Source organism: Eumetopias jubatus, unplaced genomic scaffold (genome assembly GCF_037043125.1).
Source record: "Eumetopias jubatus isolate StellerSeaLion01/CBP00866 unplaced genomic scaffold, mEumJub1_p1.0 scaffold_10, whole genome shotgun sequence".
NCBI classification, from domain to species: Eukaryota; Metazoa; Chordata; class Mammalia; order Carnivora; family Otariidae; genus Eumetopias; species Eumetopias jubatus.
The window spans coordinates 21,724,466-21,747,209 of record NW_028274816.1 but is presented as its reverse complement, the minus strand read 5'-3'; the positions used below and the strand labels follow the sequence as shown (position 1 = coordinate 21,747,209).

Genomic DNA, 22,744 nt, shown 5'->3' with positions numbered 1-22,744 from the left:
GCCGCACCACCTCCTGCCTGCTCTCAAGGCCCCCAGGACAGCAGCTCAGGGTGTGGTGGGTGGTGCAGGCTGGGGTCCTAGCCTCTGTCCAGGTCCGCGGGGCTGCCCAAAGCTCTATATTGTCTTGCTGGTAGGTGAAGTGGGACATGGGCTTGGGGACAGGAGGCCCAGATGTTGAGCCAGCTGTTCCTCCCTCCATCGGAGACAGCAGAGTGGGGCCTGTGTGTTTGTGTGCTCATGCTGCACAAGGCCCCGCACGGCCTTTACAGTGAGAAGAAGGATATGCCAGATGGAAAGGGTCGGGACAGACCATGGGGAAGAAGGGCAGGGGCATTCATCAGAGTACCGAGTAGGACAGCCTGAGCAATAGGCTGGGGCCGAGAACATGTACCACCTGACTGGCACTGAGGGTCCTGGTTAAGAAGCTCTGGCTGGGATCCTGTCTGCCTGGAGAGACGGACTATGTGTGTACCGCTCCGTTCTAACACTGCCTCTGCTCAGCGTCTGTCACTGGTGCCCTGGATGGTGGGCACCACACAGCCTTTCACCAGGTGACCGGCCAAGAGCCCGGATCTAGAGGGATCCACAAGCTGCTCAGAGCCAAGCTGTGGGACAGGATTTGGACCCAGGTCACTGTGCCTCCAAAGCTCAGGTTCTCACTTCCCTGCCCCACTCAGCCACCTAAGGAGCAATGTCCGAAACCAGTGATCTGGCAAAATTGGGCTGCAGAGCAGGGCAGGGGGCAGGGGCTGCGGCATGCACCAGCTGATGGCTGATAAGTAGGTCTGTACTGGGCCAGGCCAAGAGACCATGGGCATCTCAGGTGGAGGGGTGGGGCAGGGAGGAGGTTCTGGAAGGGGAACGGCAGGCGGCATCTGAGGGAGTGGAGGAAGAGCCGGCCTTTGATAGGACGAGCTGGAACTCAGGGTTGGTTGGTGTTACGTGAGGTTGGCAGGGGGCCTGTGCTGGGCCCTGGCAGAGGTCTGGGGGTGAAAAGGATGCTTAGTCTATGCTGCGGGTCCCAGGTAGACCCAGGGTTAACGGTTTCCGTGCTGTGGCTCCCACTCTGGGAGTTCCAGATGTGGTGCTCTGACCCTGCAGAGCCAGCCAGTGCACACATCTGCTTTGGAGCTGATATGAAGAAGAGGTCTCAGCCACCCCCAGAGCCTGGGGGGGAGACTCAGGCACAGCACATTTGCTGAGGTGGGGCTGTGGCTCCATTGGGCCACCAGCCTGGCCATCTGTCCGTATCTGTCCATCTGTCCGAGTTTGCCTGCTTTGAGCCCCTGGAAGTTGCAGCTTTAGAGAGCGTCTGGTGCCGAACAAGCCCTGGAGGTAGAAGCCAGTTCAGTCTCTTCAGAGTAGGCCCCTCACCTGGGTGCAGGGCCGTGGTAGAACAAGCTCCGAGGGGCCCCAGCACCCTCGAAGGGAGTGGCAGGGTGGTGCATGCTGGGCTCTAGGGAGCAGATTTGCACATCTGGTTTTACTCAGCGGGCCGCAATTCCTGAAAACCCCTGAGCTCCCCAGGAGAGCATCGTTGAGTGACCTCTGGAAAAGCAGAAGTGAAGTCTGGGAACACACTGTCCTCTCACGCTGTGCTGCGGCCAGCTGGCCCGCGGGGCCCCTCCGTGGGCCGTGAGGCCGTGGGTGAGCGGAGAGCAGGGGGCCGCCCCGCCCGGCGTGCTGTGCCAGGCGCTGCTTGTGTGCCTGCTGGGCCCCGGGGCCAGTGTGGGGCCAACCCCCTGGCACGGGCTGAGGCCCTCCCTTCCTGTCTCTCTGGGGCCCTTGGGGAGGGGCTCCCGACGCTCGGGTGCTGGAAGGGCCACGTGCTGCCTGCCCCTGGGAGTCCTGGACAGCCTGAACGATCACTTTCGGGGCTGGCAGGATCTGGGAAGGGTTTCAGGAAGTGGATGGGGAATGGGGCTGCCCAGCTGCCACCTCTCAAGGCCTGGCTAGGACTGGCTGCCAAGCCCACACTTTGTCCCACCCAGAGAAGAGAGTGCTGTTCAGGCCAGGCGTCCCCATGCCCTCTTGCTAATCGGGCTGGATGGTCATCAGAGGTGTCAGCTGGAGCCAGGGCTCTGCTGCTGAGGGGTCCCGACCTGGAAGACACGGGCTGAGGGGTAGGCAGGGGGTGAAGGGGCAGGGAAGCTATGGAGCCAGCTCGATTCTGGTGTACCCTGTGAGCCGGGGGAAGAGCAGCCATGCGGGGTGGGTGGGGCTGCAGCCTGCCCAGGGGACGTCAGAGAGCTCAGCAGAAGCCTGCTGGAGCCAGGGCAATGATCCTTGACAAGGGCAGACTCGAGGCGGACAGTTGCGCCCTATGGAAGAGGGAGGGCAGAGGCCTCTGGCTGAGGAAGCAGCCCTGTTTCCTGCACTTGAGGGGCTTTTTCCCGAGGGCATTCTGTAGACATCCCTGAAGCACTCGCTTGGGTCAGAGATCATAGGCGAGTCGCCGTAGTGAGAGCATGGGACCAGTAGAGCAGAGAGTTGATGACTGAGGCTGAGGTGGTGCTAGGGTTGAAGGCGTGGGGCCTCACAGACTGTAGGGAGGAGGCAGGGCTCTAGCTCTGAGGCCACAGAGGCCACTGAGTAAAGGTGACAATGACATGCTGGAGTTGGACGACTTCACTCTAGTGACGGTGTGAGAGTGGACTTGGGAGCAGGGAGCCAAAACATGGGGCAGGAGGCCAGCAAAAGGGCACCATGGTGGTGAGGAGGCTTGACTGGCACCAGAAGATGGGAATTGTGGGGAGAGTCACTGTAATATTGGGACAGGCGACCCTGGGAAGCAGAGGAGGTAGGGGAAGGTCCTGAGTGGGGTGAGGGGTGCTGAGAAGCAAGCCCAGAGCCCTCAGGGGAGGCTGGAGGCACTGGGAAACTGAGTTGGTGGGCTTCCTCTGAGGAGGGGTTTAGGTCAGACTGCAGAGAGAACTTCCTGATAGCAGCAGCGTCCTCTTGGACATGAGAAATCAGCCTCCGAGGAAGTCTTTTTGCTATGAGAGCTCCCAAGCTGGCCAGACATTCCTGGTGCTGGGCCACGGATGGGAGGATTTGGGGTAGACAGCTGGGCTTGTGGGTAGACCAGAGCGGTCCCTTGAGTGTATGCTAACCAGAACACTGCTCATGCCTCAGCCCAGGCACGTCTGGGGCTCTCAGGGGCTGTCACCGAGGCTGTCAGGCTGCTGAGCTCGAGGCACAGAGAACTAGCCCCTGCCTTTCCAGAGCCCCTGGCTCCTTGGCCGCCCTTGGGGGCTGGGTCTCCCACGAAGCTCTCAACCAGTTCCAGGCCTTTCCTCCTGTGTTTAGATCCCACCCCCCAGTCACCCCCCCTTCTCTGCATCCCTCAGAGCCTGCAGGAAGCTGCTGGTGGTGGTGGAGGGGGTGGTTCTAGTGGGCCTCCTCCCAGCCCTGAGGACTGTCTGAAGGGCTTGGGGCTGCCCATAACTGGTCCTGGACGCCAGGTTGCTTAAACAGGGTCAGAGCTGGTTCAGAAGCACTGTGTGGTCCAAGCAGAGGGATCGGCTAGCCTGCCTGCCTCCAAGTCGCCTTCTTGGCTGGCAGGCTGTCCCCTCTCCCTGGTTCACAGGGAGACGGAGGGCTTGGCCAGGGAAAGTGGTCTGGAACGGCCCTTTGACATCATCCCTGGGGGGGCCTTTAAAAAATGAGTTTCCTGGTAAGGAAGACTCCTTGGGCCTTGGGCAGGATTCTCAGTAGAGTCTCCCGGGTTTGCCACGATCTCAACAAAAGCCAGCAGAAACCAGGCAGCCGTCTGTGCTCCAGCCCCGCTGGGAGCCGCGGCTTCCCCAGATGCAGTGTCAGCAGAACGCAGCGGCCAAGGCCCCGGGGGCTTTGCTGTCAGGCCTGTGCTGAGCCCCGCGGGTGGGAGCAGGCAAGGAAGAGCCCACCCCTCAGCTTTGCTCCTCTCATTCACAGGCACATGTTCCTGGCTTCTCTAGGAATAGACGTGGCCACAGGTGATACCAGAGGGGCTTGCTGAGGCATGACATCAGGTGGGCAGTGAGTGTCCAGGCTGCCTCCAAGTTCATGAAGGCGGCATGCCCTCTGCCCCCTGCCCCCTGCCAGCTCTTCTGGGACTAAAGTCTGTCTAGGCAGTTGCAAGGCCCACCCTGGGCCAAGGGCCGTGGGAGGACGTGGTCAAGGATGTAAAGGGTGGGGGAGGAGAGGAGGCCAGAATTGGAGACCAGAATCCACCAGGTTTGATCCACATCCCGGCCCCTCAACACCTGACTGGGACTCTGGATAGGTTTCGTGTTCCCTCTGATTGCTCTTAGTTCTAAGTCTGTGAAATGGGCATGGCTGGGAGGTCCAGCGCACAGGTTGCTCCTGGCACGGGACTGAGTACACAGCAGGGACCCCTCTGTTTCCAGTTAGAGTGGGTCTGGGTTTCAACCAGTGTTGGTGTTGGGGTGCTGACTCCCACTTGACCAGTGTATTGGATGGAGAGTCAGTGGGAGCTGGAGAGCGGGGAGGGTACTTGGCAGTGGGGAAGCTGTGGAGCACACCTTCCCAGCTAAGAGAAGCCCTGTTTAGACAGGCAGAGGCAGGGGTGCCTGGGTGGCTCAGTTGTTAAGCGTCTGCCTTTGGCTCAGGTCATGATCCCAGTGTTCTGGGATCGAACCCTGCATCGGGCTCCCTGCTCAGCGGGGAGCCTGTTTCTCCCTCTCCCATTCCCCCTGCTTGTGTTCCTTCTCTCGCTGTGTCTCTCTCTGTCAAATATATAAATAAAATCTTTAAAAAAAAAAAAAAGAAAGAAAGAAAGGTAGAGGCAGGGCACACTGCCGGAGAGCTGAGGCTAGGCGGACAGCATTTAGGGAAGCCTCTAGCAGCGCATGCAAGGATGCTTTGGAGAGGAGTAGGCAGGAGGCTGGCCTGGGGCCCGGGGCCTGGACTTGCTGTCCCAGATAATAGTGGGGTCACTGGCATGAGGGGCCCTGCTAAGGGGACTGGGTTTTGCCCTGGCCTCCAGGACCAGCTGTGAGCTAGAGAGGAAGGAGTCTTCTTGCCTGAGATGGGCTCTCTGCCGGCTGCAGTGGCTGGGTGGATCAACGAACAGGTTTGGTCTGGCAGCTACCGCACTAGACGGTCTGACCCAGAGCACCACATTCCAGCCCCGGCTTCCAGCTGCTGTCGGCTCTGCAGCTTCCCCTAGTGGGGATTTGAGCACCTGCTGTGCCCTGGCCAGAACCCCCTGCCCACTTTGTTTTTCAAGCGTCACAATGTGTGATAAAGTATATTAACTTCAATACTATAGTAACAGGGATCAGTTCATATTCTCGCTCTGTTTCACATCCACAAAAACCACTTCGAGAGCATTAAGGATCCCTCAAAACTGATCAGTTGTGTGCAAGTAAAACCATGTTTCTTTTGAAAAGAATTCTGTGCTTTTCCAGGGTCGAAGATGTTAAAATCTGGCACATAAAGCCCATTACTAGAGGTAGGAATACAAAGTGATGTACTATTCCAGTGACCATCAGTTATGGCTAAGAATTTTTCTTTGACAACCAAATGGGTAATTAAACATTGCAACAACTCAAGTGCCACTAAGCAAAACACCTTCTCTCACCCATGCCTTAGTCTAAGCATAGGTGGGCCTTGGCCAGACCATGGTAGGGATGGGGAAGAATGGAACCCAGGGGAGGGACTCATGGCAGACAGCCTGGGGTGAGGACATAGGAGTGTGCACACCTCCTGGGCCAAAGGCAGCAAGGTCCATGGGGTAGAGCAGGGGGCTGGTGGCTTCTCCCTGCCCTACCTTGCCCTCGGTTCTGTCCCACTTTTGGGGGGCTGTGGAGAGAAGGAGATGTGAGCGGCAGGGCGATGGCAAGAGCAGCAGCAGGTGAAGGCCTCCTGCAGCCCTCACGAGGCTAAAGTCCACTCTGTGAGGGCCCGGGAGCCACAGAGGACATGAGTGCTGGCGGCCACCCAGGTGCCACCCAGAGCTGCAGGGGGAAGACATCTCAGCCAGGGGCACACACGCCCCTCCCTCCCTCTCACCTCCCCCTGTCACCTGCTCCTTCATCTCTCCTTTAGCACCCCTGACTCCAGGCTGGGAGCGTTCTTCTCTTGATGGGGTACAGGGGTAGGGACTTCAAGGGAATTATGTGCCACACTGACCCTTCCTTTGAAGCGGCCCGGGATAGCATGGCCCTCCGGGCCCACAGACACACAAGGGAGGCTTGATCAGGGGGGCTTGTGGAAATGTTCACGAGTGTTACCCTCTCTTTCGTCCCCTGGACAGCGTCCTCAGGGGACAGAAAACACGTCATTCCTTACAGCAGAAGCCGGCCTTGGCTGTTGGGCCTTCGTACACGCACGCACATATGGGTACCTTCTCGGCCACTGTCCTTGATACTGCCGTCGCTGCTACAGTGTCCCGCATTTCAAAATCCAGGACTAAACCCACCTGCTGTCCTCACCCAACACTCTCCCCAGACTTTTGTCCATTCCCCAGTTATTTACTGAGCATGAAAACGCACCAGAGCATACTCTGTTCTAGGCCCCGGGGACACTGCAGTGGCCCCAGATCCCTGCTATCATGGAGCGTCCGGGTCCTGTGACAGGTGGAACAGTGTTATGAAGAAGAGCAGCACACGTGAAGGGACAAGGTGGTGAGGCTGCAGGAGAGGTCTTTGAAGAGGGGCTGTCTGAGGAGAGAGCATCACTCTCTAGGCAGAGGGACAGGGAAGGCCCTGAGGTGAGGCCGTGCAGACGAGTGACATGCTCTTCCTTGTGTCAAGATCGCTGTGGCTGCTGGTAGAGAAGAGACCAGGGGTGGGAAACAAGGGCAAAAGCCAGGCGACTATTCGGTTGTTGCCCTCATCCCACTGGGTCTCAGCTGACCTTCCCACCCAGGACCCTTCTGCTGTTCCTCTCGTCCCTTTTCCCTGACGCTGTCCCTGATTGCTCAGAAGAGCCCGGAGGATGGGCCTGTGTGCCTCCCGCCCTGCTTACAGCAAGGCCAGGCTTCCCTCCCAGCCTCATCTTCCCCTCACGCCACTCCTTTGTCCTCCAGGCCGCTTGTCCCTCAGGCCATCCTGTTGGCTGTTGCCCTTGTATGTCCCTGCCCCTGCCCTTTGCTGCGGCCCAGCCTGGCATGTTCTCTCCCCGTCTCGGTCCTTATGTTGGTGTTCACTCAACTCCTGCCGCCTTTACTTTAGAGGCATTGTTTCTGCCCGGAGTGTGTGGGCTTGCTCTGCTAGCCCTGAGGCTCTGGCGGGCGGGGCCCGTGTCTTACCCTGCTCTAGGTTAAGGCCATCCCAGAGCCCAGCAGACAGAAGGGCCTCAAAAGCGATGGGCTGTAAATGGCACCCGGGTTGGGGTTTCCCAGGCCTTCTTGTCCTTTGGGGAACAGTTGTTCTACTTGTGCTTGGCCTCTGAGGCCCGGTGTACTGGCTCATGGCCCAAGGGTCTGGGACATCTCTGGAGCCTTGGCCTGACTGCCCCGGAGTAGGGCCTGAGCCAACAGGGAGGTGAAGGCAGGGTAGCAGCAGGCCACAACTCCAGGGGAGAGCCTGGGGCCCAGAGTCCGGGTGGGGATGAGGTCTTGGGGTGCTGGGGAGGCTCAGCATGGCCGACCCTCACGCCCCCACCCCCTGCCTCGGCTTTCAGACCTGAAGCTGCACCTGCAGAGCACTGACTACGGCAACTTCCTGGCCAATGAGGCCTCGCCGCTGACCGTGTCGGTTATTGATGACCGGCTTAAGGAGAAGATGGTGGTGGAGTTCCGCCACATGAGGAACCACGCCTATGAGCCCCTCGCCAGCTTCCTGGACTTCATTACGTAAGTGTGGCCTGGAGTGCCTTCCCCTCCCACTGGGCAGCATAGCTATACCTGCTGCGGCTGGTCTAGCATGGGCTCAGGCCAGCTGCCCGCAGGGTCTTCCTGGGCCGTGTGGCTGGACTGGCCGTTCGGCAACCCTGGACCTCCAGGCCACCACCAGCCACTTCAGTGCTGCCTGGGAAGCTGGTGGGCAGGCAAGAGTGTCCCACACTGTCGTGTTGGATGAAGCCCCTTTTCCTGCACCCCTGGCATTACAGAAATTGGGGTGGGGAGACCAGGGATGATGGGAGCACTTTTTCTCCCTCACCCTGCAGCATGCATACTGAACACTTGCTGGGTCCCCACTTTCCATCCTGGGGTCAGGGCTAAGGGGATGGGCAGAGCTCTGGGGAGCCAGGTTCTTGGAATGCACCAGTCAGGCGCTCTGGCCCTGTCTGGGCTGAGGCCCATTCTCCATCTTCTCTGTCCATGGCCTTGGGTCTTAGGGAAAAGGGGGAGTCTGAACACCTGGCTGCCTTTCCCATTTCCCCAGGTCCCCATGCTTATGACCCTTGACTGCCTGGCTTCCCCACTGTCTAACCCCTGGGTGTAGCCCTGCCTCTACTAGGCTTCTGGAGAAGCTGAGCAGAGGAAAGGCCCCTAGGTCCTGTAGGCTGAGGGGGAGGGGCACGTGGATGAGGCAGCCCCTGCTTGCCAGGTATGCCTGTGGAAACGGAACTAGAGAGGCTCCCTCTGCCGGGATAGCCCAGGAGCCAGGAGCCAAGCCTGGTGAACAAAGAGACGGCCCCAGAGGTGTGATTGGTGGCTAGCTTAAATGAGTGGGCGCTGTGTTAGTGGAGTGTGTGAGTGTGTGTTGTGGGGAAGCATTTCCAGGTACTCTATGGGCACTGTCGAGCTTTTACCATTCCCTGATTTTGGTGCTCCCACCCGCCTCCTTGGCACCTGGCACACCTGCCTGGCTAGGTGCTTCCTGCCTGCCCTGCTTCTCACACCTAGCAAAGAGAAGCCACTTACTCAAGATCCACTTGCTCAAGGAGGGGCTGCAGCCAGAAGGGCTCCCTCCTTGGGTGGAGGCCACAGGCTGGGACCCTTGAAGGGCTCAGGGAACCTGCCCAGGCTGGGAAGCAGTCTCTTTCCCAGCCACAGGTCTCCTTTCTTGGGACCTCCTTGCTGTCCTGGCTGGGCCTGGAATTGCACCTCCCTGGCTCTGGTCAGGGTACAGACTACATGACATGGTCTTTCTGGGGCGGGAGGCCAGAGATGGGGCATGTCTTGTGCTGCTGAGTCGGGGTCACGCTGGAGCATCCCATGTGTCTGTCAGTCAACCCCCTGGCCTGGGCCTGCGAATCCCTTGCCCCAAGGCCAGAGCTGGGGACATACCAGGAAGCAATGCATTTATTACCAGAGTCCAGCCTTCACCTTGTTTGCACAAGGCTCTTTCAGCTTCCTGATGAATGTTCTGGCTTTGCCAGCTAGGCTGGCCAGAGAAGGCCTGACCCATGCCAGTGGTCAGAGGGCAGTTGTCATCCATCCCACTGCCCGCTTGGCCACCTGCCTGTGCAGCTAGCTCCTGGCCTTTCTTGGTACCCTTAGAGGCTTGGTCGCAGCCTGCCAGGCCATGAAACTGGAGAGGGCTCCGAGCGTGACTGAGGCCGCACAGCCGCCAGCTCTTTGCTGGAGGTTGGCTGCAAGCAGCAAGCGTGCTTAAAGCAGCCAAGCACTATCCTGTGGCAGGCCGTCACTTCCCCGCCCCTTCCATTCATGGGTGATCGTGGCTTAAGTCTTCCCATCTCCTCACTCCTGCCCTCACTCAGGAAGAGCTCAGCAGCCACGTGTCAGCCTGTCTGAGCCTGTGGCTGTTCGTTCCATGACCTCGTCATCTCCAGTGACCCGCTCCTCTGCTCTCCACTCCAGCCGCCCCCACTGATGGCTACCCAAGGCCATGTCACTACTGGAACTGTTCCACCCCAAAATCGCTGAGTCAGCCTCCCCCCCAACCCACCCACAGTCTTCAGGCCCTCCAGCCCACTCTCAGTCCCTTGCGGGACGTGGGTTCCGGACTCAGCAGGACACTGGGCCTTGCTTCCTCCCCTGCTGCCCCTTCTGTCTTCATTTTCTTCCCTCCCCAGCTGAGGTTCCCTGGTCCATCATTTGAGCACTCTTCTGCCAGCATCCGCAGCTCTGTTGGCTGCCCGTCTTTTGGTCCCGCCCTGGCTGGCAGCCCCCCAGCCCTGGAGGAATCCCAGCAGCCTCCGGCCTGGAGGCGCCCTCCCCCACCTCTACAGCCTGGAGCAAAGCTGGGGAAGCCGGCCTTGGGCGGTGATCCCTGCTGCTAGACGTGCTGCTCACCATCACAGCTGGCCTCGGCTTGTCTTTGCCGGGCCGGCCGCTTGCCCTCCCTACCCAGCACCCCGCAGCCCCCCGCCAAGGTTGGGAGAGCACCTCACCATCTTGCACACCACTCCCCTCCTGCCCCCAGCCTTCTCCCTGGGCAGATGGCCCACCTTCCTCCTCCATGGAGAGACTAGAAACCAGTCACCTCCCAGCACTGCATCTGTGTCCCCAACCCCGATCCGAAGGCAGAGGCTCCCTCTTCTCTTGGGTCCTTCTGCCAGAGTCCCGAGCCCCACTCCCTGGACCCTGACTGGCCACTCACCTGTACTCACCTGTCTGTACAGCCACCTTCCCCTTCCAGGTTCTTCCCATCAGCATCTGAACAGCGCAGATCTCTCACACGTTAAAAACCCACCTCCTGGGGCCTACGATTTTACATGCACTATCTGTTCTCTCACCCCTGCCCCAGCCCTGCCCATCCTTCGCGTCCCCAGTCTGCTCCCAGCCCTCCCATCACTCACCACAAGGCCCTGACCAAGGTCACCGCTGACCTTTATGCGGCAAGATTTCCAGGCCTCATCAGGAGCCACAGCCCTCTCACCCTCCCGCCCACAGCATGTCTGCCATTTCACTCCTGCCTCCCTGTCTGCTCTTCTCCTCCACTCCACCTCCTCCTCTTCCTCCTTTCTGGGTCATCCCACAGTGTTGCAGAAAGAGGGGATCCCTTCTGTCAGGGCCAGGGCCCGTCCAGGGCAGCTCCCCGAGACAGGGAACTCACACCTGGCTTCTCTGAGGAGGTGGCTGTGTGGCTGAGGGGAAGGGTGTTTACAGGAAGAATTAGAGGAGGGGGGCTTCTGGCCTGAGGGAAACGTACATGTCCTGAGCAGCTGGATCATGGAGCCTCCAATCCTAGGGATGTCCAGAGGAATGTAACCAGAGAGGAGAGTGTGGTTACCTCAGGGAGGGGAGGCGTCTGCTAGTGGCTCCATCCTGAGTGTGACTACTTGAAGGAACCGTGCCATCACTGTCCACAGACAAAGCTGGCCCCACGGGGGTGGAGGTTGGGACCACCATGAGAGATCAACTTGGCTCCATCCCTCAGAGTGGCGGGAACAGGATTCCCCAGGAGGTGATGGGTTCCTTGTCACTGAAGGTGTGCAAAAAGAAGGAGGTCAAGGCCTTTTCTGCCCTCCCCTGGTGAAAGACAGTGTCCCATGGTTTTGTAGATCCCTTTGGCTAACACACATGACCAGTATCAGCTCTGGGCTAGGCCCGGCGCCAGGAGGGAGGGGCGTGTGAATGCAGTGGGATGTGGGTGCCGGTGGTGGTGTAGACAGCTCCTGCAGAGGCCTGTGGGCAGCTGCTACAAACAGAGCCAGGGTCACAGGAGGCGTCCCGGCATGAAGAGGACTCCAGGATCAGGTGGGGTTAGAGAGGCTGCTCAGGAAAATGGGTGGCGAGAGCAGAGGCAGCTGTCTTGTGTGGGGGCAGACAGGCCTTGAGCAAGTGAGAATAGTAGTGAAGTAGGCTGTCATCAGTCATGTGGTCTTGAAACGATTTAGCTCAATTTTGTGGCGATAAACGTAATATGTCACTATACCAAGGGTCCTCTCTGGGCCTAGCCATTAACTTGCTTTGAGACTTGGGATGGAGCCTCTATTAGGGTCTTTTGGCATTGGGAGGGGCATCTTGGTCTGGGCCATTCCGTGATGGCTTCCCAGAGGAGAGTAGGCCTGAAAGGGTAGCTGGGACAGTTGCTTGTGGGAGGTGAGTCTGGTCTCTGGGAAGTTTCAGGTGGGCCTCAGAGGCTTTGTCTTTAGATGTGAGCCTCCCTGGAGGGTGCCTTCCCCCGTGAGCAGCAGCCAGGTACCCGTTGGCAGAACTTGGGCCTGGTAAGCGGCACCATCTGGGAGAGGTGAGGTCCAATCTTTCTTCTGTACCAGGGACCTCAGTGCCACCAGCTGGAGTGGGTAGCTGGAAGGAGGCTTTGTCCCAGGACAGTGGCCTCCAGTACCCAGTGGCCCTTTTAGCATACCTGCCATTCTCCCCAGAACTTTTTGCACCACGGGCCACAGAGGCATCAGGTTACCTTAGGTTACTCTCTATCAGGTTACTCCCTCTCCTGGCCCTTTAGCTCTCTCTTTCTACAACCACTGTTTTTGGGTCCCAGCAGGGTCTCTACAGCTGGGGCTCTAGACCTGCCATGGTTTTGTTTTGTTTTTGTTTTTTTTTAAGGTTTTATTTATTTATTTGACAGAGAGAAACACAGCTAGAGAGGGAACACAAGCAGGGGGAGTGGGAGAGGGAGAAGCAGGCTTCCCGCCAAGCAGGGAGCCTGACGTGGGGCTTGATCCCAGGACCCTGCGATCATGACCTGAGCCGAAGGCAGACACTTAACGACTGAGCCACCCAGGCGCCCCAGACCTGCCATGGTTTCTGGGTCTGCATTAGACCTGTCTCCGGCCTTGAGGGAGAGCTAGCAGTGACTCTTTTCCGGAGACTGAGGGAGAGCTCACAGGAGCTCTTCAAGACCCAGAAGGCTTAGGTCAAGTGCGAAGACCCAGCCGGGCCTCTGAGGAGGGGGAGGAGGGGCAGGATTTTGATGATAAGGTCAGGGACTCATTAGCTCTGCTGTGGGCTGCATTTCGGTTGTCCTGTTTGCAGAGGGGAGACTGCGGCTTGACAGGTAGTGTGCTGAGGCCACGACTTGGTATCTCTGTACACTTTTTGCCCTGGGCAGGGCTCTGCAGGACTCTGATGTGATTGAGCACAAATACTGTTTATGAGCAGCCTCTGCTGGGAGCTGTAGGATGGACAGACAGGCAGAGGTACCTAGCCGTTGGGGGCTCCTCACCAGTGCCAGGCCAGCCCCCAGGGCCAGGATGATGAGAACAGGGAAGCAAGCCATGCTTCTCCAGCAGGTGGCGCCAAAGGGTGCAGCAGAGGGACCAGGCTTGGCTAGGGGCTCTGAAGACTTCTTGGAAGAAGGGGCTTCCTAAACCCCAACCCGAGACTTCTGTGGGCCCAAGCTGAGTCTTATAGGCTCAGGGTGAGGGAGGGCCTCTGGGCAGAGGAATACAGACTCCCTACTCCCCACCCCACAAGGGCCTCTTTGGCCTGGCGGGCAGCCGCCTGTCCACTCCCCAGCTGTCTTCCTCTGGAGGGAGATGCTGACCAGCTGGAACCTCATTTTCTCCTGTTGAGGCCAAATGAGGGGAGGACTGGTGGAGTGGCTTTCTGGGGGCAGGGAGGCAGCTGCTGAAGCCAGGCGAAGAGGAGGAGGAGGATTTCCCTGCCTGCTGAAGGCCTTGGCCTTGGGGGAGAAGCAAACAGCCAGCACCATCTCTGCCAGGCCTGCTCTGCCTCTTTTCTCCCAGGAAAGACGATTCTGGCTCTCACTGGGCCGGGGAGAAAAGCAGGGGCTGCTTCTGCAGCAACCTTGTCATTGACTCAGGGAGAGGGAAGAGCAGGGCCTGGCACAGGATTATCCAAGGCTGGCCTAGCCTGGGTTAGAATGGGGCCCTGGAAGGGGCTGGGGTATGTGATCAGAAATGGCCCTTAATTGGCTCAGAATTTTCCTTGGTGCCCAGCCAGGACTTCTAGCAGGAGAGGCTGGGGGTAGCTAGGGGCTGCTACCAGTGGCCCCCACGTCTGCTCTCAGGCCTGAAACGTGAATCACAGCTGGCCTGTTCCACACCACTGGAGGGAAAACAGTGAAGCCGGGATGGTAGAGTCTTCCCGCAGGGCTCTCCCCTGAGTCCCCACCAGGACCCTGAGGAGTACGAGCGCTTCCCCTGGACCCTGACCCCAGCCCACCCCCAACATAAACAGATACCCTGAGTTGTGGACACAAGGAGTGGGGAGGTTTAGAGAAAGAAAACTGGCTTGTGGGGATCCCTCTGAGAAGACAAGGCTAGATGGGGAGTGTAGTGCCGGGGCATGGGAACCCTGGAAATGGGGACATAGAGCTCAACTGCCCAGTGGCATGGCAGGGCCGAGTGCCTGTACTCTTTCTTCCTTTTTTGGACAGTGGGGTTGCTGATGCTGGTGGTTTTGGGATCAATAGGATAATAAAGGCCTAAGAAGTATGTTCTTCCCCCTGTCCCTGTCCAAAGGGTTGTGCGAGTTTAGAAGAGCATCTTCCGGGGGGGGCGGGGGTCTTTGTGGCAGTCTTGGGGAACAGGACGGCTGGAGTGGGGCTGGATGGGGCGCAGGTAGAGGGCTGCGGGAGGTGACATGTAGTCCTGTGGTACTGTGCTACAGGAGATTCTGGAGGCATTGGGAACGAGGGATGCTGTCTGGGGTGGAGGGGATGCAGGCTTGGGCTGGAGGCCAAGGCACAGAGCTCTAGCGAGCTTTCTCTGAGGTCCCTCTGCCAGCTCTGTCAGGTCAGGGGCAGAAGGCTGGCCATTTGGACTTCTTGGCTTGCAGCTACAAATGGGCCCCGCCTGAAGCCCTCAGTTTCAGAAGGGGGGGGCCTGTCTCTTTTCAGTGCACATCCTGTCGCTGACCCAGCCGGTTTGGGGGCGGAGAGAGGGCAGCTGCCTGGCCCCAAGCCCAGGAGAGCAGAGGTCGCAGCGGGGCGCTGGGCTGGGTGGGAGCTGGGGGAGGGCGCAGTAAGAAGGGGGAGTGGGGGTCAGGCCAGGACAGGAGCTGTGACTTCTTCCTCCTGCCGCCTTCCTGGAGGGCCTTGTGGGAGCTCCCCACATGGCTGGGCTCTGACTTGAGGCTTGGGCCACCCCTTTCCCATTTTTCTCTTGGTATTTAGGGCCACTGCTCACCAGGGGTCTTCTGTGGACAGCTTCAGCCTTCCTAGGACAGGGGCCTACCTGTGGGCCACCGAAAAGCTAGGGCCAGGCCTGTGCTCAGTAGCTGTTCAGGGCAGAAGCCTCCACCCCGGCTCTGACCCTTCAGTGGTACCCCGCCCCCCGGGGCCTCATCCACTCCCTTGTTCCCCGAGTTCATCACTGGTGACAGGCTGGAGAAATGTTGTGGTTACTGCCACCTGACTGTGCGTGGGGCCTTCCCCCGTTTTCACCCAGTGCCCACATAGGCGACTACACGGCTCTGCCTCAGCTCCTTTGTGGCATTGTCTTAAAGGTCGGAGGCAGAGCTTGCCCCTTGCCAAGTCTGCGGCGGGCCGCCCCACCCTCCCCAGCTCCATAGCCCCCTCTGCTGCCCATGCGCTCTCCAGAGCGCAGAGCCAGGGGAGCCTCGGCCTGGGATGACCTGAGTTCCGCCTCCGGGCCTCTGGGTCTCCTCCAGGCCTCCTGGCTGGATACCTGGCCTCGGCCTCTGGCCCTGGGGAGGAGGCGGTGCTCTGCCTTTGGAGCGGGGCTGCAGAGGGCAGCTATCTACCTGTTTCATCTCTGCCTGACCTGGGGCCCTACTTCAGAGGGGCCCTCCCACTGGCTCCTTCTGGCCTTGCCTCCTTCTCTGCTCTCTCCCCACTCTACCCCTCAGCCTTTTCTCTCCCTGATAACCACCCCCCACCCCCCCAGCCTTCCCCACCCAGCAGCCAGATTGACCCTAATGGGACTGTGGGACTCCCTGCCTACATCCTGCTCATGGATCCCTAGCACTCAAAATGCAGTCAGGGCCCTGAGCCTGGCCTGGAGTACCCGTGTCCAGGCCCCAGCCTGCTGGCTGCACCGGCCTGGTTCCCTCCCTCTGCAACCCTGATCTGTGCCCAGTTCCTCGAATGCGGCGGGCACTCATGAATGCCTCCAGGCCTTTGCACACACTGTTCTTCCTTCCCAGAACACACTTTCATCTCCCAGTTCTTTCATCCCCCAGGCTGGCCTTGCACCCCCCCTCCTTGTGCCCTGCTGGAACTGTTCACACTGTGGGGTAGTTACCTGTTCCCAACCACTGAAGGGGGCGTGAATCTGTGCCACACCCCCAGGGGAGGGTCCGTGTGTGTCCTGGACTCCTGGTGCTGGAATATAGGGGTGCACCTGGGCAGGGAGGTGAGCCAATGGTGCTGGCCCGCAGCATTCTCGAGGCGGCATCACCATGGAGGGGCTGGGGACCTGTGCGGGGTGGGGGCAGGGCACAATGCTGGACAAGGACTTGCAGACCCCTCTCCCTGACCAGCTTCCCTGCTGTTGTATGCCTCTCGCAGTTACAGCTACATGATTGACAATGTCATCCTGCTCATCACGGGCACGCTGCACCAGCGCTCTATCGCCGAACTTGTGCCCAAGTGCCACCCGCTAGGCAGCTTTGAGCAGATGGAGGCTGTGAACATTGCGCAGACACCTGCCGAGCTCTACAATGCCATTCTGGTGGACACGCCCCTGGGTGAGCCACTGGGGCGGAGGGGGGAGGTGGGGAGCAGTGCCTCCATGTGGGGTTCCTGTGGGGACCCCTGGGGGGTGATGCTGAGCCAGAAAGGGAGGCCTGCCCCCTGCTGCTTATCTTTCTCTTTCCGTAGACTTCCCTCTCATTCTCTCACCCTGCCTTCTGCTCCTTTCCTGTTGCTTTTGCTAGGCCAGGCAGGCTACCCCCAGGGCCTGACTCGGAGCATGTAACTTTGTGAAACTGGCCAATTTCTCAGGATGCGGAGGAGGGCGGAGCTCATGTAGAGGGGAGAGGCCCGGGTCCCTCAGAGTCTTGGGAGCTCAAACTGTGCTCGATTGTGGCCCCAAGCTGGGCCAGAGTGGCTGGCTGCCTGTGAGGCAGAAGAGGGAAGCAAATAGCTTCACTAGCCTCCGCAGAGCAGGTCCCAGGGGCCAGGTCAGGCAGTGTCCGGCAGGATGCAGGGTTCGTGTCAGAGGCCAAGAAAGGAAGGGGAACTGGGAGCTTCCTGCAGGGCCCCACCTAGGCAGTGCTGGCTCCTGCCTGCCTTGGAGGCTGGGGAGAAGGCACTAAGGCTGTCGCCAGCTAGTGCCCTCATAGCCCCAATCCTAGTCCGCAGGGCACCACCTCCGGGAAGCCTCCAGGGTTAAACCACTGGGTTACAAGCTGCCCTTGTTTCTGTACTAAGAGGCCTGAGCGCTACCTGCTGGGCATATCTGCCATAGACTGTCCCAGTAACTCTGAGCTGGTTCTGGGCTGTTTGTGGCTTCTCAGTTTCTCCATCTTTAAAGAAGAGACAGACCAGTGAGTTTGAGGGCCCCTGTCAGGAGAGGGGGCTCTGTCCTGCTCTGGCCTCCACTTTCAGCCCAACAGTGGCCCTCTGGGTCACTGGTCCATGCCCAGCCAGCTCATTCCTTGTCTGAAAGAGAAGGAGGCTGGTTTCCCAAGTGTGGGCCCCAGGCCCTCCCGGGGGTTGCAGATCTGTGGGCATCAGACCCCAAATCCACAGCTGCCCCTTAAGGAAGGAGGATGTCATGGCCTCTTATGCAAGTCTGTCTTTGGCATGGTCTGAGCTTGGGTCTGCCCCAGAGGCGATTAGATCATGTTATGGCTGGCCGCCTCTTTATAAATCAGTTTTAGGAGCAGGGATGCAGGAGAAGCTCAGGTCAGTGCACATGGCCCCGAGTATTGCTTCTTCCCTTCTAAAGCAATTGCCCAGGTGGGGTTGAGGGGGCCCCCAACCCCCAGGCAGTCGGGCCTTGTGGCAGGAGCCCTCTGTGCCCTGCAGGGGTGGTTGAACAGCAGCTGGATTCTGGCCTAGGCTGAATCCAGTCACCCACCCTCACCCCCACGTCTTTCTTCCCCAGCGGCCTTTTTCCAGGACTGCATTTCAGAGCAGGACCTTGATGAGATGAACATCGAGATCATCCGCAACACGCTCTACAAGGTAATGCCCTTGCCCGTGGTGGGGGCTGGCCTCTAGGCAGGGGCCCCCTGGTGTGGTGAGCTGGTGGTTTAGGTGGGTGCTGGGACAAGACGCAGCTGCACCAGGCTCCTATCCTGGGGGCTTATCCATTGACTTGCTGGCTCCCACGATGGGTGCAGGCTGCATGGAACAGGTTCTCCATCTCGTGCTGCCTGCAGCAGGCCCTGATAAGATCAGCAGGAGTGGCTGGTGCCCCACAGCTTGGCCTGTCAGAGCTGGCTCCTGGATGGCCGCTCCCCCCTGCATCCAAGAGGGTCACGGGCCACCACCCAGGCCAAAGCTTTCAGGTTTACCCCACCTGGACTGTTGCCAGCAGGGACAGGCTTTGAGCAGAGGCAACACTGTGCTCGGTTATGGTGGAGGGAGGGACCCAGCCAGGTGTAGCCAGGTCACCATGTCCTTCTCGGGTTTCCAGGCCTAGAACCAGTGTCACGTCCCAGCATCCGCATCCCCCACCCACCTTCTGCTTCCCCCTAGGCTATGGCACAGGTTGGTGACCCCTGGAGATAGAGTGAGCACGGGATTCATGGGTCTGCACTGCCCTGGCCCAGAGAGGCTAGGAGCAGGGCTGGGAGCCAAGGCAGGGGGCCGGCCAGGGACCAGTGAAGGACGTTTGGGACAGACTGGGCTCTGGCTGTAGTGAGGCACTGAGCTGTGGTGCCAGGACCCCTGATGGGCTGCAGCTAGGAACGTGGATCAGGCCCCGAAGTGGGGGCTGAGGATAGCCCAGGCCAAGGGCCCTGCTGACCTAACCCTGAGAACATCTGTCGGTCGGATCTTTACAGTGATGTTCTTCTCCTGCCCGGGTTGGAGCTAGGGGACCAACAGAGGGCCGCCGCCTGAGCTGAGGCCCTCCAGTCTCCTTCCAGGAATCTGGGCTAGAGTGCAAGGGAGGCTCTGGGGGTAGGTGAGGAGCCTGCTTATAGGTTGCAGTGGTGTAGGCACATGCAGAAGCAAGCATGGAACGTGGGCCAAGTGGCAAGCGGTTTGCCGTGGAAGTGCAGGTTTCAGATGGACAGCAGGACATAGGTCTGGAAAAAGAGGCAGGCACAGGATCAAGTCACCCAGGGCCTGCGGTGCCAGGCCAGAGTTTGGACTGTATCCTGTGGACGGGGTCAGCCAGTGAAGGTTTGCCACAGCAGGGCAGAGTGTCATCAGAAAGCCCCCTCTGGCTGCGATGTGGAGGACAGAGCGGAGAGGTGAGACTGAGCTAGGAAGATCGCCGACTTCTTTAATCCTCAGGACTGCCCTAGGAGCTAGGGGGGGCGTCAGTATCCACACTGGTAAGATGAGGAAACTGAGGGCTCAGAGAAGCAGGGTGGGTGGCCTGAAGCCACTTGCTAGACTCTGGCAGCCCTGGATCACACCTGGCTCAGCCTGTTTGCACAGCACGTGCTCTCATCTGCCCCGCTAACAGGGAGGCAGGCCAGGCAGTCAGCCGAGGCTGTGCGTGCGCACACCATCTGAGTGCTCCCGCCCGCCCAACTGGCCTGCTGCCGGGATCCCTGCCCTGAGACTGGGTGAGGGGTGCGGCTGTCCCCCCAGCCTCACCCACACCCTCACCGGGCCTGACTGGTTCTAGCTGGAGTCACTGGCGAGGGCTGCTCGGGCACCAGCTCGTAAACACGGATCCAAGGCTGAGGGCGCCATGCCAGGACCGCCCGCTCGTCAGGCAGTGTCCCAGCCCAGTGGCCACAGATTGGAGATTAGACGGACCCTCAACCGCCTGGTGGGTGGGAACTGTAGGCAGCTGGTGCAGCAGCCGTGGGCTGGCAGGCTCCAGGGGATGGGGTGGGGGTGGGGAGGTAACCCTGGTACCTGGGCCTTTGGGGTCTTGCCAGTTTCTTCAGCTGCCCTAGCATCCTGAAGAGAGTCTGGGCCTATCCCACCACCTCCCCCGACCCTGGGCTCAGCCTCTCCAGGGACTGGTAAGGCTCGGGGAAGGCTGGTGGCTTCCCCACAGATTGGAGCTGCAGGCCCCACCGGGGCAAGCCTGGAGATTTGGGCACAGCCAGCTTGGCTGGCCGTGGGGAGAAAAGTGGCTGGGGACAGTCCTAGAGGAACTAAATCACCACCAAGCATGGTAGGATTGGCAGATTGGTTTCTGCCACTCAAGCCCTCTGATTCCTGGGGATCTGCTGTGCTGGGGTCCACTCTCTCCTTCCAGGTTTCTGGCGCCCTGACGTGTTCTAGACTTCTGTTTCCTGTGACCCGAGTGGTCACCACAGGCCTCCTCCTGAGCCCGGCTTGCCCCGTGCTGCTGGCCAGGCTCTGCCTGTGCTTGTGGACTCTTGAGTCTCATCTCACCTCCTTGGGGCAGCAGAGCCTGGGGCCCAAATCACCTAGTGGTGGGTGGAAAGGTCTCCGAACCTTGGAGGGCAGACCTCAGTGCCGAAAGCTTTCCACGCCTCCCAGCTCTGACCCTCAACCCTGAAGAATAATCTCTAGCCTGTGGAGCTCCTGTGACCAGGCCACCAGAAAGGACCCAGGAGGATCTGAGTGAAGGGAGCTCCCTGGGGGGCGCCGCAAGACCATCCCCTCTCTCTTGACAGGTGCCTGGTTGGTTTTATGAACGGGTGCTGGCAGGGAACTAGGGCCTGAGCTGACCTGTCCTTTCCTCATGTCCAGCAGATCCAATTTGTCCGGGCGGGATGTGCTCGTTCCCACCACAGCCCATGGGCCCAGCCATTGCACTGCAGGGCTGACGTCTGTGCAAGCAATAACCATCCCTCAGCAGGAGTGGGGCTGACAATTTGCTTGCCGCTTCATGATGCCTGGGAGCTACCTGAGGGATGGAAGGAGTTCTGTGAGGTGGGGTGCCAAGAGGGGCCAGGGCACCCAGGCTGGGCTGTCTCCGTGAACTCTCAGGAGTCACCTTCCTTCCCCAAGCCCATCAACTCGTGGTTTGCTGAGGCTGAGGAGGGGAGGTTTGGGAGAAAGGCAGGCAGAACAGCTGGGGGCAGACCGAGCCCCCTCTGAGCCTGGCCTCCTGTGGGATGACAGTGTAGGGGCGTGTAGGGGGCAGTGCACCATGACGCAGATGGTCGGCCAGAAATTGCTCTGTCACTCCTGGGTGCCGAGAGACAGCAGGCCAACTGATTGACAGTTGGAATTTGTGGATGTTTCCGAGGCTCTGACATGGGGGCTGCCTGGCCAGTCCATGGGTGTGATGTTTGGACTCACCATGCAGGGGACTGGGGAGGGAAAGAGGGAACTGTGAGGAGGAGGCCAGGCAGGTCCCCCAGTTCCTTGCCTGGGTTGAGTAAGCCCCCTGCTCTGCACAGGCCTACCTGGAGTCCTTCTACAAGTTCTGCACTCTACTGGGCGGGACCACGGCCGATGCCATGTGCCCCATCCTGGAGGTAAGTGCCTGCCCACCCTCCCACCTGCCGGTCCCTGGTAGCCCGGGCTTGGGGGAGGCCCTGACAGCTGACTGGCAACTGCCCCCTTCCACCTCCCTCTCGCTGTGCCTGTGCCTCGGCCCCACAGTTTGAAGCCGACCGACGAGCCTTCATCATCACCATCAACTCGTTCGACACAGAGCTGTCCAAGGAGGACCGTGCCAAGCTCTTTCCGCACTGCGGGAGGCTCTACCCGGAGGGCCTGGCCCAGCTGGCTCGGGCTGATGACTATGAGCAGGTGAAGAGTGTGGCCGACTACTACCCGGTGAGTGCCCTGGCTACAGCATGATGGGCAGGCATACAGGCATCTGCATCCCCACCTCACACTCATGCTGTCCATCCCTCCCCTGGGCCAGGAGTACAAGCTGCTCTTCGAGGGCGCAGGCAGCAACCCTGGAGACAAGACCCTGGAGGACCGATTCTTCGAGCATGAGGTGAGGGGTTGCTCCCCTGCTCATCGTAGGGAGGGTTGGTGGCCTGGGCCTGACTCTGCGGTCACGGACACCTGCACACCACGCCTGCCTCTGTCTGTAGGTGAAACTGAACAAGCTGGCCTTCCTGAACCAGTTCCACTTTGGTATCTTCTACGCCTTTGTGAAGCTCAAGGAGCAAGAGTGTCGCAACATTGTGTGGATTGCCGAGTGCATTGCCCAGCGCCACCGCGCCAAGATCGACAACTACATCCCCATCTTCTAGTGCCCTGGCCCGAGGATGCCCACAAGTGTGTGTCTACGTGTGCTGTGACAGCCCATGGTTCACATGCGTGCCCTGGGGGTAGCACGTTGTCTTAGTGACTTTCGGTTTCCCTGACCCTCTCTGAGATGGCTCTTGGGCCTGAAAAGGGGCTGGGCACCTGCTCTCCCTACCAAGGATGGACCAATTCCCCCTCTCCCCTACCCCCGCCCCAAGGAGGCCCCCTCAGCCCTATGTTTACAGCCACTGACATGTCTGAGAAGCATGTGGTCACTTCCCTGAGAACCCCTGGGGCAGCGTGAGCCTCCTCTTTCCTCTGTGGTTGGCCCAGGGGAAGGATAGAGTACGTGTCCTTGAGGCATAGCTCTGCAACCCTGTCCCTCAGCTCTGCCCCCTGAGACAATAAACTGCCCTCTCTAAGCCTAACTGTCTGTTGTCTCCTTTGGGCCCCAGTACCTCTTCCAAACCCCCAACTTCCCTTGGGTGCCACCCTTGTCGAGCCCGCCCCCACCCCAAGCTTTCGACCTCCTTCGCTGGCCCTCTCCCTGTGCATCCAGGTGCTGCAGTGCGGGGGAAGTCACTAGAGGCCCAGATAGGCCTGTGGAGTTGGGTCCTGGCCCTGGAGGGTCCCAGGCCCCCCTCTTTGCCTCATTGAGTCCCACTACGCCCTAGGCCAGGGGCACTACCCCCATTTCACTATGAGGAAGCCCAAATCTGTGGATAAAT

At 59.7% G+C, this 22,744-nt stretch overlaps 1 protein-coding gene across 1 annotated transcript in view; it reads left to right on the top strand.

The window, feature by feature from the left end:
* Window positions 1-22,444, top strand: part of ATP6V0D1 (ATPase H+ transporting V0 subunit d1) — a 38,431-nt gene extending 15,987 nt beyond the window's left edge. Inside the window, exons 2-8 of the mRNA XM_028091417.2 lie at window positions 7,633-7,804; window positions 16,263-16,441; window positions 17,806-17,885; window positions 21,209-21,286; window positions 21,414-21,590; window positions 21,682-21,759; window positions 21,860-22,444. Coding sequence (XP_027947218.1) covers window positions 7,633-7,804; window positions 16,263-16,441; window positions 17,806-17,885; window positions 21,209-21,286; window positions 21,414-21,590; window positions 21,682-21,759; window positions 21,860-22,021 — 926 coding nt within the window. The 3' untranslated portion in view covers window positions 22,022-22,444. The remainder of the gene's footprint in view (window positions 1-7,632; window positions 7,805-16,262; window positions 16,442-17,805; window positions 17,886-21,208; window positions 21,287-21,413; window positions 21,591-21,681; window positions 21,760-21,859) is intronic.
* Window positions 22,445-22,744: the final 300 nt, after the last annotated feature.